We start from the raw sequence: 26,104 nt of genomic DNA on the forward strand, positions 1-26,104 counted from the left end.
AATTGAGCCAGGCCTTCTGCATTGGGAGCACAGAATCTTAGCCACTGGACCACCAGAGAAGTCCCTTGTTCATTTTAAAGGTTATTAATTTTTTTTTAGCCAATAATTTGTTACTTTATAAAGTTTTTAATTAAATGAAACCTCCTTTATTGAAAAAGCCTTCACTCGCTTAGGGCTTCCCTCATAGCTCAGTTGGTAAAGAATCTGCCTGCAACGCAGGAGACCCCGGGTTGATTTCTGGGTCGGGAAGATCTGCTGGAGAAGGGATAGGCTACCCATTCCAGTATTCTTGGGCTTTCTTTGTGGCTCAGCTGGTAAAGAATCCACCTGCAATGCCGGAGACCTGGGTTCGATCCCTGGGTTGGGAAGATCCTCTGGAGAAGGGAAAGGCTTACCCACTCCAGTATTCTGGCCTGGAGAATTCCATGGACTATACAGTCCATGGGGTCCCAAAGAGTTGGACACGACTGAGTGACTTTCACTTTCACTCACTTTAATACCAGTTAAGTATAAAGGTTTTAAAATAGTTTAGATGTTTATAAAGAGTATCTTTAGTTTATAAAGAATATCTATATTTCCTTTCTGAATTAAAATGTTTATACTTGGAAATCTTGGTATAAATGGAAAATAACAGATTTTTCAGTTTCTTCAAAGAATAATTTTTACCATATGAAAGATAAATTACTTCATTTCTATATTTTTAAACACCTATAATTAGCTGGTGTCACAAATTCACATAAATTCATTTCTCATTATGTGACAGAACAATTTTTAACATGAATATTTGATGCTTTGAGGAAGGCAGTTAGAAATTAGTGTTTTACTTGACATCTTTTGGACTCTAAGCTCTGTATCTGAACAACATACATCCTGTCTTGGGGGGAAAGAGAATGCAGTGAGTGACAGCGTCCATTAGACAAAGCTATTTTACACTTCAAATCTATCTGCTATAATTAGAGGTTATCTAAAGGAAAGTGACAACCATACATTTTAAACCTTGATAGAGAAGAATGAGGCTTTCTTACTCCAAATTTTATGAGGCTTTCTGTAGAACAGCCATAAAATAGGGTTAGACGTTTGCACCAAAGCATTTAGCTGTGATTCTTGGCTTTGAAGGTATAATACTTTAAACTCTGTCTAGAATTTTTAAATGCCCAGTGTCTTATATTCCTGTTCTTTCTACCTCAAAATGTTTATCAGATGACAGCATTCAGTGTTTCCAGGTGGCAAAACAGTGCTTAGAGATGATTCAGGAATCTCAGAAGTGATGTAAATGAGTTAAGTGAGAAGGAACATTAGCAGAGTTTCAAACCCCAGACTTAATGCCTGACTCACTATTTAAATAGTCCAAGTCCTTCTATAACCCCTCTATTATTTATGGGAATAAAGTATGTAAGATTAGCCTTATGATGTAAATACGAGGTCACTTGTAAAGAGTCAAAGTATCCCAAAATACCACAGACTCAAGACTCTGAGGACCTCAAACACACAAAAAGCAAGCTGATTTGTCTAATTAAAAAATGAACTAAAGCTCCATCCTGAAATAATGGTCATTACCAGTGTCTCAGCACATTTCTCAAATCTTTTAAGAGTTGGACAAAAGCTCATTGTGGTAGCTGCTTTTCAGAATTTTAACCTCTGTGATGTTAGAAGATTCACTAAAATTGGTTACATTAGTAAATGGCTTAGTGGGTTTTAAGTTAACCCTTTATCAATAAAACAATTGCTGTAAATAAGCTCAGTCCTAAATGTAAAGACTAAAAATGTAACTGTTTGTGGAATTCAAATGTAATTAATTCAAATCCCAAATTTAAGCAAAGGAGCTCCCACCACCTCTCCATTCTCTCACCTACCCCTACCCCCAATAGATTTTAAGTTGTTTAAGGTAGAGAATGTTATTTTTTTGAGCTGTAACATATAGTAAAATATACAGATTGTAGTGTATAATCTGAATAATTTTTATACACATAAAGTATATAACATGATAAATTTTTATTCCACGGTTAAAAGCTAGATCAAGAAATTAAGGATTTTTCAACATCCCAGAAGGTCCCCTTACTCCTTTCTAGTCAAAACCCATACCTGCTCAGAGGTTATCACTATTCTCACTTCCATCACCATGGATTCCTTTTGCCTGTCCTTGAAATTTACGTAAATTGAATCATAAAAAATCAAGTCTTTGTATATGGTTTCTTCCCATTTACTGCCTGTGATATTCACCCATGTGTGAATCTTCAACCTTTTTATTGATGTGTAGGATACCATCATATCAATGGAATATAACACAAAGTATTTATCCAGAGAACTGCTGGCAAACTTGGTGGTTGTTTCTAAATGTTATTACGAATAAAGCTGCTATGAACATTTCTGTACATGTCCTTTGGTAGATATGTGCAATCATTTGCCTTGGGTATACCAAAGAGGAGAACTGCTGGGTCACTGGGCAGGGGTATATTCAGCTTTAGCAGAAACCGTGGCAGAGAACCACCAATTCTGACTCCGTGTTGACTGTTTCTTTGACTTGCTGTTCGTTGCTGTCGTTATTATAATCATACATCAACGACCTGTCTCAGAGGACCCTGGCCTTCTGCCTGACTGACAAACTAAAGTGCCTTTGTTCAGCTCACAGAGATAATCTGACTCTGTCCACTGTGAATGGTTGCAAGAGATTAACACATCTCTTCCACAGGCAGGCCATTCCAGTAGATGTTTTATAAGACTGGTGGTCTTTTTTACTTTCCTCCCTCACTGGCTCTCCCTCTCTGTTCTGCCTTTTGACTTTAGTTCCTCAGCACTTTTCTCTCTGGTTCTATAAAAGAATCTGGCATCTAGATCCCAACAAGATGGTTACTTTGAGACGTTAGTTTGCCATCTTTTCGGTCAGTCGGCTTAATAAAGTCGTATTCCTTGCCTCAGCACCTTGTCTCTGATTCATTGATCTGTAGTGCGAGGAGCAGAGCAAGCTCGGACTTGGTAACAAATAACCAGTTTTCCTAAGTGATTTTACAAATCTACATTCTTACCATCAACAATAAGCTTCAGCTGATTCACATTCTCATCCACATTGGGTATTGTCAGTCTTTCACTTCAACCATTCTGGTGGGTATATAGTAGTATCTCACTAATCTTAACTTATATTTCCCCAATGACTAACAACTTTGAGCAATTTGTCATAGGCTTATTAGCCATTTGGTTATCCTATTTTTGGTGAAATTCTTAAGTCTTTTACTGATGGGCAAAAATTTTTGATTTGGAGGAGCTCTTTATAAGATGTATAATGTTTGGATACAGAATTTACAGTCTGAAAAAACATCAAGTAAAATATTTATTTCTAATGGTTTTCCTCAAATGGTAAACATTTATTTTAAAAATTGTTCTATTACATAATAAATTCTGGAAACAAGTTTTTTGCTGGATGATGTCTGAGGTCTGTCTTTTCTTTCTCTTAAACTTCTGTGTTGCACATACTTAGTCACTTCAGCTATCCGACTCTTTGTGATCCTTGCCCGCCAGGCTCCTCTGTCCGTGGAATTCTGTCCAAGAATACTGGAGTGAGTTGCCATGCCCTCCTCCAGGGAATCTTTCCAACCCAGGGATCGAACCCAGGTTTCCTGCACTGCAGGCAGATTCTTTACCATCTGAGCCGCCAGGGAAGTCCCTTAAACTTCTGATGAGCATCGATTTTTAATGTCAATGGTGTTCTAGTTATAACATTTTTCAAAAAAATGGTCAATGCTTTACTTGTCTAGTTAAGAAATCTTTGCTTATCTCAAAGTCGTAAAGACATTTTCCTGTGTTTCATTCCAGAAGCTTTGTTATTTTACCTTTCACATTTAAGTCTCTGATCCATTTTGAATTAACTTATATATATGTCATGAAGTAGACCTCTTTCATTGTTCTTGTTGTTAGGTCGTGTCTGAATCTTTTGCGACCCTATGGACTATAGCCCATCAGGCTTCTTTGTCCATAGGATTTCCCGGGCCAGAATACTGGAGTGGGTTGCCATTTCCTTCTCCAGGGGATCTTCCCCACCCAAGGATCAAACCCTTGTCTCCTATATTGGCAGGTGGATTCTTTACCACTGACCCACCAGGGAAACCCAGATTTTTCCAAATGGGTATCTAATTGATTTTGGTATACTGAAATTGCCATCCACTCCCCTCTGGATTGCAGTGGCACCTATCTTATAAATCAGGTGAACACATATGTGTTATGTCAGTTTATAGACTCTATTCCATTTATCTGTCTATCCTTGTACTGCCTTGATTATTACAGCTTCATATGTTTCAATACCTGGATGTCTGAATCTCCAAATTTGTTTAACTTCTTCAAGATTGTCTTGACTAGTTTAGGTCTTTTCCATTTCCATAAATTTTAGAGTGTATGTCAATTTCCAAACACACATACACATAAAACCCTGCTGGGATGCTCATTGGGATTACCTTGAATATATAGCTCAACTTGGGTAAAGCATGCATATTAACCACAGTGAGTACTTCAGTCCATGAATACAAGCTACTGTGTTATTATAAATGCATCAAGAGTACCACAAGATTTAGGCATAGAACAAACAAAACCAAATCCACTGATAAGTAACCTATTCTAATTATCCTTTGCCCTTTCATACTCCTTAGCAGCAGAACCATTAGCATTAATAATGTCTGTAACCAAACAGCTTGTCGGCATTCAGAGAAGGGTCCTATTGGTATGACTCTTTTTCCTACTTATGAACCCAGAAAGGCCTTGTTTGAGTTTAGTCAGACTATACAAAGGAAAACAAATGATTCGTCTTTGCTGTCTCTACCTCCTCTTTGGCCTCCTCTACTCCAGAACTAAAAGGTTGGGAAGAAGTACCTCCAAGAAAGATCATTGAGGGTATCATTCTAGACTTCAAGATTTCATATCTTTTTCCTGTCACTCTCACTTACTCACTTACTCTTCAATAGACTGTCTACCTACTGTGTGCTTAGTGTTATTACCTAAGGACAAGAAAAACCTAAGAACTGTATAACAAGGGCACATGGCAGGAACCAGTGGGTCTTAAGGAGGCTCTGGATGGTCTTTAGAGGACTAGCTAATGTCTAAAATGAAATAAAAATTGTGTGCATATGTATTTTTCCAAAAGAGGGTACCCAGCATTCATCAGGTTCTCAAAGACTGAAAAAACCCTCACTCACCACTTTTCTATGCTGTTAAAATGACAACCATGTCTGTGAAGTAGAGAATATACAGTCACAGCCCAAATTCTGCCTAGATACTACTGAGATGCTACTAAACTGCTGAACAACACTGATCTTTAGAAAGGTAAACCCATTTCTGGCCCACTACGTTACTATACCCCAGTGGACTTATCCTATAAGATGAACAAACTTTAATGGAAAACAATGTGTGTGTGTATATCTCAATCAGTCAGATCACCTGAAATCAATGAATATGATACAATGACTTTGAAGTTCTGTTCAAAAGAAAATCCAAAGTCTTCCAGGCCTCTGCAGCTATTCTTTGACACAAACAAAGTCATTCAAATTAAAACCCAACCTTCCTGCAACGGCCAGGTGAATCTTTCTAAATGCCACTTTCATCACGACATTCCTTTCTTCTTCTTCTAGTCAATCAAATATTAATCTCAAAAGGCTCATCTTAAGGTTTACCTTCTCCCTGTTAAAATCATCTTTGAGAGTCTAAGTCCAGGACAATTACTCTCTTTTTCTTAATAGTACAATACTTATCTGTCATCTTTCACCTGAGAAGCTTTAAAAAAATGTACTGCTACCTGTAATCTCAACCCCAGAGATTACAATTTAGTAGGTCTAGGATGAAACCTATGAATTTGCATTTTTTAAGACTTACCTTACTTTGAGGTTTGGTTGCCCAGCTTTTCACTCTGCACAGAGCAGTGTCCTGTATTAATGTTTAACCATGCAGGTAGTCCTCCCCCAGCACTGTTATCACAGTATTTATCACATTACTAAACTCCCCGAGGGTAGCAACCCCTAGAAGCTGATGGAGTTTAGGGATATAGGATGCGCACAATAAATGTTTACTGAAGTAATGAATATGGGCTCTGAAGCAAGACAAATTTAAATTCCAATCTTGTGCCACCTTGACCTTGGGCAAGTTACTTAACTCTAAGCTTTGGTTTCCTTCTCTGCAGAGTAGGGATAACAAGCCCTATCAGACAAGATTTTTACATATTAATATACGTAAAGTGTCTACATACTTCCTGACACTCAGTAACAAATGCTCAAGCATCTGGTCTACTTCCTTTAAAAAAGGACCATATTTTAAACTTTTTTTTTTTTTTTTTTGGTATTCTCCATATGACCTAGCACTACACTCTGTACACAGGACACAATTAATAAACATCCGCTGCCTTAACTACATCAAATACCAGTTGCCTCTTAGATTGGCATTCCACACATACCAGGTATGCTGGCCCAGAGATACTTCTGTAGATTTCAGAGCACGGCACAAATTCATTATGTATAAAACAGTGGTGCCATGATGTCTTCAGCTCCAACTATCTGCCTCACTTTCAAACATTCCCAAAGAAGTCCAAGCACTCTTTTATGATAGAGCTCAGGAGCTCTGAACAGTAGTTGCTGTGTGTTAATATGTGTGATTTTCAAAAACGCAGTTTGTTTCTTTTCTCACACTACTCACTCTGACACTATCTCTGTAACTTAATTAGCTGCTCTATAGGAATGAGTCATGAGCAAAGACAGTAACATATACAAATAGTGGACTATTACACCATCCCTCCTTTATGAAAGAAGCCAAGATAGGTCTGAATATAATAAACCACTGAAACCTGTAGTAAGTGAATTTCTGATGCCACCTGCAAAATATTTCTTTCCCATGGATCCCTTTACTTGAGTCTCTGACAATGTATACAATACGGTGTGTAACTCTTTGATGCTGGGTTGGTATTCACAAGGCAAATTTGAGAAATAAATAACAAAGCAAGCACTAGACATCAATCTAAAATCACTTCCAAAATTTCAGGAACTAGTCATGAAATAGCAACCGGAATGATGTTTTCAAAATTACTGAAACAAACACACACATTGTTAAGCAGTTCCAACTGAATAAATGACACAACAATAACTTTCTAAAAAAAGTTTAAGGAAAATGGATTGGGGGTGGGGGAATCAGTAAAATGAAATATGTCAAACCAAGGAGCTTCAAATAAAAACACATTGTAAGTCTGATATTCCCAGTTTTACCAAATACTTCAAACTTCTATAAATTGTGATTCACACTTTGGCCAAAGTTCTTAAAGTTCCTGTGCAAACCAGCAGTCAGATTCACAAGCAATTATTATTTTCCTGACTTTTATTTCAACAATTAAAACAGCACAGGTTGAGAACCAAATGTAGAATTCCAGGCAGTTTTTCTTTTCATATTAAATTAACAGTCTAACACTAACATCCGCTAGGTAAGTTTTACATATATCAGACTGTTAATTCAGGATTAGTTGAAGAGAAGCTCTCTCAAACCACTATGATTCTCTTTCCCCATGAGTCCTGACATCTCTAGGCAGAGCAATAAATAAGATAACCCATATTATCTTTAACTGCTGTATTTTTTTTTCAGAGGAAAAACTGTTTTCTTTTTTTTTTTAATTTTTACTTTACTTTACGTTATAATACTGTATTGGTTTTGCCATACATTGACATGAATACACCACGGGTGTACGTGCGTTCCCAAACATGAACCCCCCTCCCCCCTCCCTCCCGATAAAAAACTGTTTTCTTCTATCTTTAACTTAACTCTGATTTAAAATACTAAAAGATAAAAATAAGGCATTTAAAATCAGGGGCCAGTTACTTCTATTTAAATCACTCAGACTACATATTATACTCTATTTTTACATCGAGTATTAGTACTGTTCCCAAGCTAAGTTTTAACATTTACTTTATATCAATTAATATTTCTGTCAATCAATAAATCCTAGAATTCATTTAAATTTGCTCATTCACAAAGAAGGTCTATTTTGTCTCAGGTTTCCAAATCCCTTAATATGGTAACATACCCTTTTTAATGTACCCTTTTTAAGTGCTCTTTACTAACATAATTAAACGTGCTTAGGAAATAGTTATCCCAAACACCAACTTCACTTACATTATCATGTTTAAAAAAACACAACATCTTCAATTCCCGGAAGACCCTTTTGCAAGAGACCAGATTCTGGAAGACGTTGGGCATCTTCTTGAGTGCTACTCTCTTTCCATCTCTTGGATCTGTTACTGACCTAAAGACACAATATTTAGGGGGAGAGGAAAAAAAGACAGAGAAATCAATTCCAAACTTTGCTCTTCAACGTTTCATCCTATGACAGATACCTATATACTGAAACACTCAATACTAAATCCACTTAATAATGCTTAAGGTATCAGTGAGAAAGATTAAAAAAAAGTATAACCAAACAGAATGTTTAGCCCACCCAACTCATTTGCCATGCTGCTTCTTTTTTTAATTCCCTAAATTTCTATAAAAACTTTAATCTTCCGGAGAGGTCACTTAGTGATACATCTGAGGTAGAAGGGTTATTAACGGTAAAGCTATTTTAAACATGAGGGGAAAAGTACAGAACAGTAACATGATTGAAGTCAAATTAGTTTTATGCTTTATTTTCAGAACCAAACGTGGTCACTTTTAATTCAGTGTAGAGACTACAATTGCAGTATTTCTTATGTAAATGAACATCTTTTAGTAATACGGTTTCTAGGACATTTCAGGACACAAGCATGTCCCCTCGTAAGTCTGAGTGGGAGTTTAGGGGTGTGGCATCTCGGTTATGATAACATCTCCCCTTTTGTTTCTCAGTTCTTGGTATGATAGCTGCCTCCTGCAGTTACTCTCTAATAGCTCAGTGTCTCAGTGTCTGCCTTTTCTCTCTGCCTTCTAACATCTAAATTGCCAATTCCTTGCATTACAGTTCCCTGTGTTTGAAGTACTAACGTGTTTTCTATTTTTCTGACTGGACCCAACTGATACATATTAAGTCGAAGTTTTTGGTAATTATGGCCAATTGGCCATTTGGCTAACTGAGCTTCCATGAATTAATCTAAAGCTTTTTTGCCTTCTATCCATCATGGATGACTGGTTGTCTTTGTAGAATTCATTCCTGTCAGATTTATTTTGCTAGATAATTATCACTCTCGGCTACCGTTATCTTTCATTTTCTCTTTCAGTCATTCAATGATGTGGTTCTTCTTCCCAGATTTCTATCATTTTGAAATCTGGCCTGTATGTCACCAATGCCTTTATCTAAGTTATTAATTAAAGTTTAGAACAGGACTGAGGACAAAGCTCTTCAACAGATATAATACTAGAAGCCATCTTTATTCAATTAATTATTTACTTAACTACAATCACTCAGTTTATTTCTTCTTCTTGTCCAGGACGAAATAAGACACTCATCAAATTATTTTCCTGAAAATAAAGCATTCCTTTTATTTAACTGTCTAAAAATCATACCAAACTTCTTTATGAATATAATCACTTCTTTACAAATTTATCTTAGTGACTGCTACTTCATTTCCTGAGTTCTCGTTACTCATAAATGGTGCATCCTAGTATTTTTAAAACAGCATGAGGACTCTACTTTCTCCCACTGACAGAAAATTTGGTAAAACAAGTATTATCATTTTTAACTCAATAGCTTGAAATGTAAGTCAACTACGCTGAGACCTAACATTTTTGACTGTTGTTTAAAAAAATACCAAGCAAAATCCACAATACTGCTTAGAATCCACATAATCCAGGAAAGCAAAATACGAAGGAAACCAAATATATTATATTGACTATTACATTTTTTTTTGTATTTAAATATCTGGTACCTAGATACCAGAAGATAAAGTCAATGAAACAGCAAGGAAAGGAAATTCTGGGTCACACACTGCATAGTAGTCACTGCCTCTTGAGTCTTCTTTAATGGAGGACAGTTAATTAGCATTTCTTTGTCTCTTATGACATTGCTATTTTGGAAAAGCACAGGCCAGTTATTTTGTAGACCACTCCTCAATTTGGGTCTGACATTTTCTTAAGATCAGATTCAAGCTGATGCTGTTGGCTGCTGTTGTGTCGACTCTGCAACCCCATGGGCTGTAGCTCACCAGGCTCCTCTGTCCATGGCATTCTCCAGGCAAGAATACTGGAGTGGGAAGCCATTCCCTTCTCCAGGGGATCTTCCTGACTCTGGGATCTAACTGGGGTCTCCTGCATTGCAGGCAGATTCTTTACCATCTGAGCCGCTAGGGAATGTATTTTTTAACGGGAATGACCCAGATGTCTTCTCAGTGCATAACTTTAGTAGGCACATGAAGTCAGTTTTTCCCATGACTGATGATAACTGTGATCATTTGGATGAAGCGTTCTTTCAGGCTTCTACACTGCAAAGTTATTTTTTCCTTCTGTCTAACTGTAAATATTCCTCATCAAACTCTGACCCACTACATTTAGCATCCATTGATGGCTTTATTGCCTGAATCAATGATCACTACGATGTTGCCAAATGGCACTTTAGTAATTTTTAATGTCTAATAATAGTTAGCCTGCACAATAGTAATTTTAAAAAATGAGTAAATTGATTTAACACAATACCCTTTCCAAAGGCCTCATGCAGCAAAAATTCTTTGCAACTTCTGACTTCACTGACTTCTTGACCCTACCATGGTGAGGAAAGCTGTTCTAAGATAAACCCATTCTTGGCTCAAGGTTAGTACCATTTCTTGTAATGTTTTAAGGTAAAATTCACAAAGCAGCATTTTATTTTATTATTCATGCAAAAGCCAGTCATGCCTGTGGCTGGTAACAATATAACTCTAATGAATGTGAATGGCAGTGCAGTAATTTCACGCCATGTTGAGTTTGTTCTCTCTTAACTTGAGGTAGCAGATGCTTTAGTTCAGCACAAACAGTAGCACAGAACACAGATAAGTGTGGAAGCCTGTTATACAGGAATTCTTTTATTTTCTTTGTTATTGAATGGCTTGCTGTGCTTAGTTTCTCTGCTGCTGCAATACCCTGGTTATTTCGACTGCACTTGTTAATGAAGCTCCTGCTGTAGAGATAATGAACAACATTTAGGCAACTTTCCTCCTTTCAGAAAAAGGGAGTTATCCTTCGCCCTGCAATTCAGTTATGACCAGTTACTTTCTCTAAAATACTACATTCTCTAAATAAAACAGTGCATCTGTCCTTTCATCTGCTTACCTTCACAGGCATTCCAGTTATACTAACAGGCACTTCCTCAGTTTTAAATTAACATTTGATTCTATAAACACTTAGAAGTTTTCAAAAGAGAAAAAGAAAAACAAGGTTTTAAGGGTTGTGAGAAAGAATCCTTTCTTATATCTTCTTGGGTTCATCAATCCTTCTCTGAACTTAGAATATAAGTTCAACTGTTTTTTAAACAGCCAGAAGAATCCATGAGCCATTCTTCAGAGAGATACAGTCAGTCAAAAGAGTACACTACCAAAACAGGAAGCCTTTTAGATCTGGTGTGGTTGTTTTGTTGTAGAGTTTTCTTAATCCCAGGAAGCTGAGACCAGTGCCACAAATCGGCTTGTATTACTGACAAGCAGAAGGGTTGAAACGAAACAAGAGTGAAAGTTACTACTGGGGATACTTTTCAGGTACTAGAATGTTACATTACAACATCTTTTAATTAGTATAACTAATCAGCAAGAATCTCCTAGAAATTAATGCTCCTCATTCACTTTATGTGAAGAATCTTTCCCCTCTATATATTTTAGCATTTTTTTTTTTTAGCAGTTTTAAAGTTCATGGCTCTGATACAGGTTTTTAACTATCCAACAAAAATAATAATTTATAATGAGAATTCTTCAATTTGGATTAAGAAATTTTTCTTCTAATTCTGGCCACATTACCTTGTAATCAGCAATCCTCTATTTTTTTGTTATATACTACAATTACTATGTCAACTGTACCAATACAATACACATCTCAGTAACAGAACCTCCTAAGTGTTAGTTGCTCAGCCATGTTCAACTCTTTACAACCTGCTACACTCTAGCCCACCAGGCTACTCTGTCTATGGAATTCTCTAGGCAAGAATACTGGAGTGGGTAGCCAACCCTTCTCTTCAGGAGAACTTCCTAACTACACTCTAAATGTTTAGATTTTTCCTTCACATTCACGGGATTCACTTCCTTAAAAGTTATTTTTACTTGTATTTAGATGAAGTCTGTTGAGAAAACAATAGCAAAAACTATGAGACAAAATTTTTGACAACAAATAAGTCTAGAAAATGTTTAGTTGTCCTCAGTACTTATTATATGTTCATGGACACTACAGGTTAAAGAATATGGAATATTATTTATACGACTCTTTCGTTTTTCTAACCAGATCTTCAATAAGCTCTAGTCTGTGTGCACTCTGACATAATTTACAGAGTTGCAAACTATAGTATTTAGAAGAACAAATCTCCTAAGCTTTCCTGCCCCCACCCAAAAACACATTAAAAAGGTTTCTCATCTTTCATATTTATATAATCTGTTCCATCAGTTGGGTTTTTCTGATGTTGGTTTTTCTTTTAAAATGTTTATCCAAATTTGGTATTTGCTGAGTTAGCTCTATACATGAGAAAGCAATCTTTTTCATTTTATTCAAAATATTTATAAAATAAACGATCCTCCAATTTTTTAATCTGAAAATTACAAGGAAAAAAGGTATTATACAGTAGCCAAACCAAGCAGTGAAACAGTTCATTCTTTTTTCTCATATCCTAATATTACTGATTGGGAGAAGCAAAATAGCTACATTTAACAGAAAGAGTTAAAGGGGAACTTAAACATCCTCTAACTCTGTGCTTAAGTATAACAGCAATGATCCCAGCAGATGAGAGCTAGCACTGAGCCATTCTGATCTATAGTGAGACACCCAGGGGTGCTAATAAGGGAGGAAGAATAAAGAATAGGCAAGCCATCCAAGCAGAGACATTACTTTGCCAACAAAGGTGCATCTAGTCAAGGCTATGGTTTTTCCAATGGTCATATATGGATGCGAGAGTTGGATTGTGAAGAAAGCTGAGCGCCAAAGAATTGATGCTTTTGAACTGTGGTGTTGGAGAAGACTCTTGAGAGTCCCTTGGACTGCAAGGAGATCCAACCAGTCCATTCTAAAGGAGATCAGTCCTGAGTGTTCTTTGGAAGGGCTGATGCTAAAGCTGACAGGCCAATACTTGGGCCACCTCATGCGAAGAGTTGACTCAGTGGAAGACTCTGATGCTGGGAGGAATTGGGGGCAGGAGGAGAAGGGGATGACAGAGGATGAGATGGCTGGATGGCATCACCGACTCGATGGACATGAGTTTGAGTGAACTCCAGGAGTTGGTGATGGACACGGAGGCCTGGCGTGCTGCTGCAATTCATGGGTTCGCAAGAGTCGGACACGACTGAGCGACTGAACTGAACTGAACTGAATCCATCCAATACCAAGCAGTCATATTTACTGTCAAATACTTGTTATTGTAATATCTAACTTTAAGGCCTCCTCAACTCCCCATTCCAATAATCACTGAATAAGTTAAACTATAGGTGAAAAATTATCTAATGCAAATTATTGTCTTGGGACTATTTTATGGTGCCTGAGATCATGAATTAGTTCCATCCTTACTGTAGATGCTAAAAGACATAGAGACTCTTTCCCTCTCAGTCACCGTCAAATATCTCTGTAAGAGTCTGACCTGCCTGCACAAAAGCTGCCACATTGTCTTTCCAATGTTAGAGGGTGATCATGACACATCCTAGTCTGCCAAGTCTAGGAAATTTTCAGGGTCCACTAGCTACCATTTATCCTAGAAACACACCAGTGAATATCGTATGGGGAGGAAACCAGTTGCAATGAAGGAAAGGTATCTGTACAAAGCCACAAAGGAAAATAATACACAACTGCAACTCCTTCTTGCATTTTAACAACTTTGGGCAAGAGGAGGTCACAAAGGGTAACCAAAACTAAAACTACGTCATACAAAAATGTACTTACTTTTAATCCCATTGATGACTTCATGAAAGATATGTATTCAGTAACAGGATCAATGATGAATATAAAGATTTTCTTTTTTAATTAAAGAATGGCAATTTTTGTTACACATTAGTTTTATAAATGTAGAAGATGTAAAATGAAAGAAAAGGACAGTTTTATTCATGTGGTATGTTTATAGGATTATGGCTTTACTAATGTCAAAAACTGTAATAAATTGTGCACATCAGAAAAAGTTTTGTTTTTAATTGCCAAAGAGAATGCGTTACCATTTAGTGGTTAAGCTAATATTTTAATAACATAAACTATAAGTCTCAATGTGCTATTAGTTAAAAGCAAACTGAACACACCAACAATAAAGTCTGTTTTGGAATAAAAGGGAAAATCTGAATATGGTTTAAAATTATGACTATAAATTAAATTTCCCTATTTTCTAGAGATACATATTCTTATATATACATAAGTGAAAATGATATGAGATCTAATATTTGTTTTAAAATACTTCAGCAATAAAGACTGTTGAAATGAAGCAAATCTTAGTTACTGAACCTGAGTGGTAAGTTGTCATTGTTTAGTTGCTGAGTCAAGTTCTACTCTTTTAGGACCCTGTGGACTGTAACCCACCAAGCTTCTCTGCCCATGGGATTTCCCAGACAAGAATATTGGAGTGGGTTGCCATTTCCTTTTCCAGGGGATCTTCCTGACCCAGGGATCGAATCTGTGTCTCCTACACTGGCAGGCAGATTCTTTACCACTGAGCCACCTGGGAAGCCTGGTTAATGGGATCTAATTATTCATAAGTAAAGAAAAAGTATGTTTGCAAAATTGCCAAATAGAAAAATTAAAATGAAAAAATATTTAAATTTTATAATAATGTTAGAAATAGCCAAAACTGGGATTAAAGAAAAGTTATGCAAGCCTTCTACATAAAAGTACTGAAAACACATCACTGAGAGAAATTAAAGATATAAATAATGAAGAGATATACCATATTCATGAATTAGAAAGCTATTTAATACTGTAAAAATTTCAGTTCTCCTCAAATTGATTTATAGACTCGAGTTGAAATTCAAAACATAAAATGGTTTTCATTTTGTAAAACTAGACAAATTAGTATAAAAGTTTTTATGGAAATGAAAATATGCCAAGGAAAGCTAAAAGGAAAGACACTCTTAAAAAGAATGAGAAGGGAAAATTGCTCTCCCAGACATGAAGACTTACTATAAAGCCATGGTAATTTAGCCAGTCTAATAGTCCAATGAAACAGAAATATGGCGCAAAAACAGATTCTCCCATATATAGACATTTGGCTTATCATAAAGCTGGCTATGCAGACAGAACAGCCGTCTTAAGCAAGTTCGTCTCAGCTTCAAAACTAAACATTGCTCTATAATACTGAGTCTCAGAGTCTGCAAACCATGTTTTGGTTTTTCCAACTAGATCCATGTTAAGACTCTGCTAATAAAGGGCTTTAAGAGCTGCTGCTGCTAAGTCGCTTTAGTCGTGTCCGACTCTGTGCGATCCCATAGACGGCAGCCCACCAGGCTCCCCCGTCCCTGGGATTCTCCAGGCAAGAACACTGGAGTGGGTTGCCATTTCCTTCTCCAATGCATGAAAGTGAAAAGTCAAAGTGAAGTCGCTCAGTCGTGTCCGACTGTTAGCGATCCCATGGACTGCAGCCTACCAGGCTCCTCTGTCCATGGGATTTTCCAGGCAAGAGTACTGGAGTGGGGTGCCATTGTCTTCTCCGTAGGAGCAAGGCTAGGGTAGCAAAAAAGGAACAAAGGGCTCTTATCCAGTTACATACAGAACCGTTAATTAATTCAAATGGCCAATAAACATGAAAAGGAGCTTAACCTCATTAGTCATTTGGGAAATGAAAATTAAAACCAAAGAGAAAGTATGACTTAACCACCAAAATGGCTAATGTTTAAAAGTCTGATAATACCAAATGTTTGGTGAAGATGTGATGCAATGTCAATCCTAATACATTGTTAGTAGAAGTGTAAATTTATAGAATCACTGTGGGAATCAGGTTGGTTTTATATACTATAAAGGAAATAAATCCATACTGGAACCCAGCAATTTGACTCTTAGGTATACACCCAAAAGGAATGTGTGTACCTATACACTAAAACACAAACAAGTGTGTTTGTTTGTGTTTGCAGCCATATTTGTAATACCCTTAAAACTGGAAATAACTCAAATACCCATGCACAGTAAAATAGATAAACTGTTGTATATTCACATAATGGAATATTTTACAGCAACTGAAACAAACTACTGCTATATGCAGCAACACAGACAAATCTCACAAACACAATTTTGAGCCAAAGAAAACAGTCACAAATGAACAGTAAGATTTCTATATAAAAAGTATAAGCAAAGTTAAACTCTAAAGGTTTAGGGATACATACTTAGGCAACAGAAACTATTAAAAAAGGAAGTGGTTACCAAAAAAGTAAGTACAATGGTTATATTGAAGGGGGTTACTTAATGATGGGGGTGGAGCAGAGAGGACTCCTGGGTGCTGCCAATGACCTATTTCTCATATGGATGCTGGCTAGAGGTATGTGCTCTGTGATAAATCACTGAGTTGTATGTTTTATTTTGTATTCTTTCTGTGTGTTATAAGTAAAAAGGTAAAGGCTAACCTCCCAATTAAATCTGGGCATTAAAAAAGCATTTTAGATTGAAATCTATATAATGAGTAATTTTTAAAGAGGTTGAGTCTTCCTTCCCCCTCCCCATAAAGATACACATCTACACTAGCCCAATAGATTCTGTCATACCTTTCTTTGTGCCACTGGTTCATTCTGAAGAGAGGAGTATACATAATATCTTCCTTATGTTTTGATAGAATTCCAAAAGAATTTGCTTGCTTTAAAAAAAAAAACACAAACGTTTTCTTCATCATTACACAAGAATATGCTATTAAGGAGCATTCCACAGAATGCTGTCAGCAGAATTATAGCAGAACTACAGTCCCACCCCTAATCTAATCACAATCTCCTAACTTCTACTGTGAAGCAAAATGCTGAAGCAGCTACAATATATAGATGTGCTTCAGGTTTCTAATTAGTTGGCCTTTTAAAAATAACCAAACCCCAAAATACTGCAAATACAAAACAGGAGGCAAGATTCCCAGCTGTGGCAAACTGAAGAAATCAGCAAATCTTCTAACAAAACTACTACAAAACTGGACAAATGTGCCAGAAACAACCATTACCAGGCTCCAGAAAATAACTAAAGTCAAGTGACAAATTTAAAAGTGTTTATGAAAAATGTGGAGTTTTGGGTAAGAACAGAGGGAGTCAGAGGTGTCATTGTTTGGGGTTCTTATCCACCCCCCACCCCCAAGACACTCTCTGCAGCAGTTGTACCTGAGCAGGGCTGGCCACAGAAACCAGTGGCTTCACTGTCTGAGATTGCTGAAGTAATTTGAAATGGAAGGCAAAACCTCACACCCAGGGGCACTGACAGTTAAACTATTAAACCCAACTAGAAAAGAACAGATAAAGTTTACAGCTCTGCTAGCCTGAGCCTGCTGTCTCAGTTGGGAAGAGGTACAGACTAACAAAAATCCAGAAATTTAATGAGATTCTAGAAATGAGAGCCACAGGGGGCTTCATAAACTCTGCAGGTTGACTGCAGAGGTCCTAAACTACCTATCGAGGGCTGACTAGGAGGCTTCCTACATATAAAGGGGAAAATGGGAAGCTTAGCAGAAAGTAAAAACTGAGGCGTACTTGAAAACCTGATAAGCACCCTAAGACACTCACAGATGCTAAGCATAGGGTAGAAGCCTTACTGGAACAATATGTTTTGAGCACAACTTTTAACTTAGCTGACTGCTAAGCTATGGGACCCCAAGAAGGCTAGGGTAAAAAATAAAAAGAGATCTGGCATATTAAGTCAAGTTACTTAGATATTAAGCAAACAAATATAATAACAGCAATAATGACAATCTTCAGAGAGAGGAGGGAGGAGGGCTGAAGAGAAATCAGATCCAGGATTGTTACAATGTATTATCAAATATGTCCAGTTTTAACAAAACAAATTACATGTTAAAACACACACACACACACACACATACACACACACGCACAGAGGAAAATGTGACCCACTCAGAGGGAAAAGAAGCCAAAAGAAAACTATTTCTGAGTGGGTCCAGATATTGTACTCAGAAAAGTTTCAAAAGCAATTATAAACATGTTCAAAGAATTAAAGAAAAATATGATGACAATGACAGAAAATCTCAATAAAGAAATAGAAAGTTACAAAAAAGGAAATCAAACTCTAAAAGTTGAAAAGTATAATATTAGGAACGAAAAACTTATTATATGGACCCAAAGCAGATTTGAGATAGCAGAAGGAAGAAAAAAAAAAATAGTGAACATAAAAGACAGATCCATAGAAATTACACAATCTCAAGAACTATTTGTCTCAAGAGAGGAAAAAGTTTGAAAAAAAAATGAACAGACTCAGAGACCTATGCAGTAGAAGTGAGTGTACCAACATACATCTAATGGGAGTACCATGAAAAAATGGGAGAAGAAGGGGCAGGGAAAAAAAACGGAAGAAATAATGGTTTCAAAATGTCCAAATCTGACGAAGAACAATATACAAAGCTCAAACACTCCCAAGTAGGAGAGACACAAGAGTTCTGTACCAAGTTACTTCACAGTCAACCACAGATCAAGTTAAAGACAAAGGTTAATAATTGAAATACAAAGAAAATAATGAGAAAATGAAGACCATTAATGATTGACTTTTCATCAGATATAACAGAGACTAGATAGCAGTGGAATACTAACTGCAGTGGTAGTAGTGGCAGGGGGGCAGCAAAATAGCAAAGATGTGCATAAACAGAACAACTGTTGGTTTTAATAAACATAGATGTAATATATCTATGACAATAACAGCACAATCGGGGAGGAAACTGAGCTATACTGGAGCAAAGTTGTTGCATTTTACTAGAATTAAAAGGGTATTAATCTGATACAGACAGTTCAGAAATTAAGATGCATACTGCAATTCCGGGAACAATAAAAAAATTACTAAAAAACCAAAAGAGGATTAAAAAAAAATCAAGAGTTAATAAGTGAAATGAAAAACAGTTAACACAAGAATATATTTTTGAAATATGAACTTGTTTAAGACAAAAGATAGAAAGGAAGATTGTAGCAACAAAAGAAACATGAGATATGTAGACAACAAATACTATAGCAAAAAGGCAAATACAAATTCAATCAATCAATCAATTAATTATATTTGGAAGCATCACTATGGACAAAGTTAGTGGAGCTGATGGAATTCCAGTTGAGCTATTTCAAATCCTAAAAGATGATGCTGTAAAAGTGCTCCACTGAACATGCCAGAAAACTTGGAAAACTCAGCAGTGGCCACAGGAATGTTAAAGGTAAGTTTTCATTCCAATCCCAAAGAAAGGCAATGCCAAAGAATGCTCAAATTACCATACAGTTACACTCATCTCACGTGCTAGCAAAGTAATGCTCAAAATTCTCCAAACCAGGCTTTAACAGTATGTGAACTGTGAACTTCCAGATATTCAAGCTGGATTTAGAAAAGGCAGAGAGAACAGAAATCAAATCGGCAACATCTGCTGGATCATCGAAAAAGCACGAGAGTTCCAGAAAAACATCTGCTTTATTGACTACGCTAAAGCCTTTGACTGTGTGAATCACAACAAACTGTGGGAAACTCTTCAAAAGATGGGACCGCCTTACCTGCCTCCTGAGAAATTTGTACGCAGGTCAAGAAGCAACAGTTAGAACTGGACATGGAACAACAGACTGGTTCCAAATCGGGAAAGGACTACATCAAGGCTGTATTGTCACCCTGCTTATTTAACTTTTATGCAGAGTACACCATGCAAAGTGCCAGGCTGGATGAAGCACAAGCTGGAATCAAGATTGCTGTGAGAAATAGCAATAACTTCAGATATGCAGATGACACCACCCTTAGGGCAGAAAGCAGAGGAATTAAAGAGTCTCTTCATAAAAGTGAAAGAGAGTGAAAAAGTTGGCTTAAAACTCAGCATTCAGAAAACTAAGATCATAGCATCAGGTCCCATCACAAACAGATGGGGAAACAATGGAAAAAGTGAGAGACTTTATTTTGGGGGGCTCCAAAATCACTGCAGATGGTGACTGCAGCCATGAAATTAAAAGATGCTTACTCTTTGAAGAAATGCTATGACAGCATATTAAAAAGCAGAGACATTACTTTGCCAACAAAGGTCTGTCTAGTCAAAGCTAAGGTTTTTCCAGTAGTCATGTATGGATGTGAGAGTTGGACTATAAAGAAAGCTGAGTGCCAAAGAACTGATGCTTTTGAACTGTGGTGTTGGAGAAGACTCCTGAGAGTCCCTTGGACTGCAAGAAGATCCAGTCCATCCTAAAGGAAATCAGTCCTGAATATTCATTGGAAGGACTGATGATAAAGCTGAAACTCCAATACTTTGGCCACCTGATGCAAAGAACTGACTCACTGGAAAAGACCCTGATGCTGGGAAAGATTGAAGGCAAGAGAAGAAGGGGACGACAGAGGATGAGATGGTTGGATGGCATCACTGACTCAATGGACATGAGTTTGAGTAAACTCTGGGAGTTGGTGATGGACAGGGAGGCCTGGCGTGCTGCAGTCCATGGGGTCCCAAAGAGTCAGACACAACTGAGCGAGTGAACTAAACTGGAGGTTTCAATACCCACTCTCAAAGACAGAATTAAAAGAAGTGATGCTTACTCCTTTGAGAAAAGCTATGACAAACCTAGACAGTGTATTAAAAAGCAGAGACATCATTTTGCCCACAAGTAGGAAATCCAATTCAGTAACATAAAATCCAACCTCTATTCATGATTAAAAAACAAACATTCAACAGACTAAAAAAAAAAAAAAAATTCTTCAACCTGATAAAAGGCACATGAAAAACAGAGCTAATACCTTTCTTCAAAATGAGACTGAATGCTTCACCCTAAGGTCAAGGAACAAGGCAAAGATGTCTGCTCCAGCCATGTCTATATGAATTTTACTGGAGGTTCTCCTCAACGGAAAAAGCACACCTCCATTTAAAAAAAAAAAGAAAGAAAGAAAAAAAAACATCTGAATTGGAAAGGAAGAAGTAAAACTGGTTTTATTTGCAGATGACATGATCCTCTATGTAAAAAATCCTCAGTTCAGTTGCTCAGTCATGTCCGACTCTTTGCAACCCCATGAATCGCAGCACGCCAGGCCTCCCTGTCCATCACCAACTCCCAGAGTTCACTAAACTCACGTCCATCGAGTCAGTGATGCCATCCAGCCATCTCATCCTCTGTCGTCCCCTTCTCCTCCTGCCCCCAATCCCTCCCAGCATCAGAGTCTTTTCCAATGAGTCAACTCTTCACATGAGGTGGCCAAAGTACTGGAGTTTCAGCTTTAGCATCATTCCTTCTGAAGAACACCCAGGATTGATCTCCTTGCAGTCCAAGGGACTCTCAAAGAGTTTTCTCCAACACCACACAAATACACAAAAACAGTACTTGAACAAACAGGTTTATCAAGGTTGTAGGATACAAGACTGTTATACAAAACCCATTTTTTTCTACATGACAGCAATAAACAGTCTGAAAATGAAATTAAGAAGACAATTCCATTCACAACAGAATCGAATAAAATACTCGAAGAAGTTTGACAAAAGAAATGTAAGATGTACATACTGCAAACTACAAAATACTGCTGAAATAAATTACAAAAGATTTAAAAAGACAGAGAGAACACTTCATATTCATGAATTGGGAAATTCAATGTTAAATAGCAATCTTTCCATAGTGATCTACAGATTCAGTGTAATTCCAATTAAAACTGGAACCCTCACATATGACCGGTGGAAATGTAAAATCCACTTTGGAAAGCAGTTTGGTTGTTTCTGAAAAAGACAAAATAAACTTACCATATGATCCAGCAAATCTACTCATATATTTACATAAGGGAAATGAAAATATATGTTCACACAAAGATTTCTATGTGAATATTCATAGCAGTATCATAGCCTAAAAAACTGGAGTCAAATCCATCAACTAGTGAATGGATAAACAAACTATGCTACATCTATACAACAGAATAAAAAGGAACAAACTACTACTTCCTTGTAAGTGAAAGACGCAGCTCAGTCGTGTCCGACTCTTTGCAACCCTGTGGACTGTAGCCTACCAGGCTCTTCCCTCTATGGGATTCTCCAGGCAAGAATACTGAAGTGGGTTGCCACTTCCTTATAAACTACTACTCAAATGGCTAAACCTCAAGCATTATGCTACTGAGAGAAGCCAAACACAAAAGACCACACAATATACGATATCACTTATAAGAAATTTTTGGATGAGACTTTCAGAGAGACAGAAAGCATATCAGTGGTATCTCAGGGTTGGGAAATGGAATGAGTGACTGACTACAAAATGGTTAACTTTTGGGGGTGATGAAAACGTTCCAAAATTGCATAACAGTGGAAATTTACTAAAAATTACAGAATTATATACTCATGATGGATGAATGTTTTAGCATATAAATCATGCCCCACTAACACTGTTAAATCATCAACTCAGAATACTGTTTACAATATTTTCAGCCCTACTGTGATTTCATGCTATATACTTTTCCCCCTTGATATTTATACAGTTTTTTCCATTTACCCACATAGATTTCATGTCAATTCAAAGAATACCAGCTGACTATGACTTTTACCCAGATTCAAGAACTACTGCTTTAATCACAGTGCTTTTGTAACTTAAGGTACATGAGAATTACCCACGATTCTTAAAGTCTTAGAGTGAAGACTGATTTGCTATGTATGGGGTGGTGAAATGAGGTTCTGCAATTATAACAAGCTTCTACGTGATACTGATGTTGCTGGTGGCAAGGTATATATATGTATCTTATAAGATATGAATCTTGTTTGGTTAAAAACTAAATACGTCAGGTAAACATGGGATCTTAGTATATTTGGCCCTCCCCTGAGCCAGGGTGTAAGACTTCATTTATTCCAAATTCTTTGATGTTTGCCATTGAAGTTTTGTTGTTCACATATACACACTAGGCGAAAGTATCATGTCTAATGCCCAATCTTCGTGACTGCCAAATAGGGAAGGTTTCAACTGACTCTGGGGGGCAAGGCATTTTGTGTCCTGGTCCTGTGGGACTGTCATGGGTGGTGTCATCTAGAAAGAAACTCATACTCCATCTAGTGCTTTGATTTTCGTTACTGCTGCTGGGGACATTTCTACCTCACCTGGCCAAGTAAACTTGCAAAGAAAGATGAACACTGTATATAATCCTTCTTATATGAGAATATATAAAATAGATAAAGTGCAGTTCAGTCGCTCAGTCGTGTCCAACTCTTTGAGACCCCATGGACTGTGGCACGCCAGGCCTCCCTGTCCATCACCAACTCCCAGAGTTTACCCAAACCCATGTCTATTGAGTCAGTGATGCCATCCAACCATCTCATCCTCTGTCGTCCCCTTCACCTCCTGCCTTCAATCTTTCCCAGCATTAGGGTCTTTTCAAATGAGTCAGCTCTTTGCATTGAGTGGCCAAAATACTGGAGTGTTTCAGCTTCAACATCAGTCCTTCCAATGAACACCAAGGACTGATCTCCTTTAGGATGGACTGGTTAGATCTCCTTGCAGTCCAAGGGACTCTCAAGAGTCTTCTCCAACATCACAGTTCAAAAGCATCAATTCTTCAGTGCTCAGTTTTCATTATAGTCCAACTCTCACATCCATACATGACTATTAGAAAAACCACAGTCTTGACTAGATGGACCTTTGTTGGCAAAGTAATGTCTCTGCTTTTTAATATGCTGTCTAGGTTGGTCATAACTTTCAAGGAGTAGGCATCTTTTAATTTCATGGCTGCAGTTACCATCTGCAGTGGTAACTATGTAAATGTTGTTTTTTAAAACACTAGAAATGCACTGCCAAAAAAGTATTTAGTATGTAACATTGTAAATAAGTGTATGTTTATTGTTATATAATCTATTGTTAAAATACAGTAATATACATTAATTGAAAAACTGTAACTTCACTAAATTCAATCACTATGCTGTTGAATTCTTTAAATTTTCTAGGTATGTAATTATTACCTGCATTGTGATCATTTAATTTCCTTCCTATGTTTATCTTTACATCATTTTTTTTTAAATACATAACTGGCTGACAATTGATACGAGATTTTTGTTTTGTATTTTAATGGAAGATGCCTCTACTTTTCCATTTGGGCTGATGTCAAGTTTTAGTGACAAAATACACAGGGAAAACTTTTTAATATAAAGAAAACTTATTTCCTTTATATATTTTAGAGTTGTTGAAAGTGAGTGATTTTTATATTTTTAGAACCTCTTAAAAATATTTTGGAGGCATAATCATTTCCATTAATTTCCACTTTTAAGTTATCAGGTTATAAATCCTTGAGGGCAAGGATTCTACTAAACGTTTTAGTGTATCTGCTCAGTGCCTAGAATATTATACCCTGAATGTTGGTTTAACTGATTTTACCACTTCTCCCAATAATGAAATGAACTAAGGTAACAGTTTTTCTTACACTAAAGCAATCATGAATTTCCATACTAAATCTCACCTGATCTTGGTAATTTTTCTTAACATTGAATACCTTTTGATATGCATTCTATTTACATTATTTTAGTACATTTTTTCCATTCATCAAGACTGGGCTTTTTAAGAGTTACAATGTTGTGTTAATTTCTGCTGTAAAGTCAAGTGAATTAGTTATACATATGTATATACACACACTTTTTCATATTGTTTTTCACTATGGCTTATCACAGAATACTGAACATAATTCCCTGCTGTATGCAGGATCTTGTTTATCCATTCCATATATAATAATTTGCATCAGGTAATCCTGAACTCCCAATCCATCCCTCACTTACCCACCCTCCCTCTTAGCAACCACAAGTCTATTCTGTGTCTGTGGGTCTGTTTTGTATATATGTTCATTTGTGTCATATTTCAGATTCCACATATAAGTGATATCATATGGTATTTGTCTTTCTGACTTACTTCACTTACTATAAGCTCTAGGTCCATTCATGCTGCTGCAAATGGCATTACTTCATTCTTTCCATGGTATCCCACTGTATATATGGACCACATCTTCTTTATTCGTTCATTTGTTGATGGGCACTTAGGTTGTTTCCATACCTTGGCTGGGCTTCCCCGGTGGCTCAGCAGTAAAGAATCCACCTGCAATGCAGGAGATGTGGGTTCGATTCCTGGGTCGGGAAGATCCCTTGGAGGAGGACATGGCAACCCAATCCAGTATTCTTGCCTGGAGAATCCATGGACTGAGGCTCCTCATGGGCTACAGTCCATAGACTTGAAAAGAGTCGGACATGACTGAAGTGAAAGAACACACATACACGAGCCCATGTCTTAGCTGTTGCAGACAGTGCTGCTGTGAACATAGTGGGTACATGCATCTTTTTGAACTATAGCTGTGTCTGGATATATGCCCAGGAGTGGGACCACTGGATCATCCGGCAACTCTTTTTTTTTTTTTTTGAGGAACCATGGTACGGTTTTCCACAGTGGCTGTATCAATTTATTTTTCCACCAACAATATAGGAGCATTCCCCTTTCTCTATAGCATCTGTTATTTGTAGATTTTTAAATGATGGCCATTCTGACCAGCTTGAGATGGTACCTCACTGTAGTTCTGATTTGCATTTGTCTAAAAATTAGTGATACTGAGCATCATTTCATGTTCCTGTTGGAAGACTGGCCTTCATTTTTATATTCTGTCCTTATCAGGCACCACATCTGTCTGCCTCACAAAATAAATTAGTAGCCTTCAGTGTTTGGTAGCTATTTATATGATGTAGGTATTATGTGTTATAAAATACTCACTAGTGATCCTAATAACTTATCCTGTGTTTCCTATTACAATTGAGCTATTCAAAATATATAGCTATATAATGTTCTAAAATTTTAAAGCCTAGTTTTATAAACGCTATCCATTTCCCTGGTGGCTCAGAGCATAAAGCATCTGCCTGCAATGTGGGAGACCTGGGTTCGAT

At 37.0% G+C, this 26,104-nt stretch overlaps 1 protein-coding gene across 2 annotated transcripts in view; it reads right to left on the reverse strand.

Moving 5' to 3' along the window:
• The window catches only part of NLK (nemo like kinase), a 127,810-nt gene that overhangs the window by 53,448 nt on the left and 48,258 nt on the right, over positions 1 to 26,104 (reverse strand). For both annotated transcript variants that reach the window (XM_040243951.1, XM_040243950.1), the window contains exon 2: positions 8,125 to 8,254. In XM_040243951.1, the coding sequence (XP_040099885.1) occupies positions 8,125 to 8,254 (130 nt within the window). The remainder of the gene's footprint in view (positions 1 to 8,124; positions 8,255 to 26,104) is intronic.

The sequence above is a fragment of the Oryx dammah genome, unplaced genomic scaffold (assembly GCF_014754425.2).
Source record: "Oryx dammah isolate SB20612 unplaced genomic scaffold, SCBI_Odam_1.1 HiC_scaffold_8, whole genome shotgun sequence".
Taxonomy (NCBI): Eukaryota; Metazoa; Chordata; class Mammalia; order Artiodactyla; family Bovidae; genus Oryx; species Oryx dammah.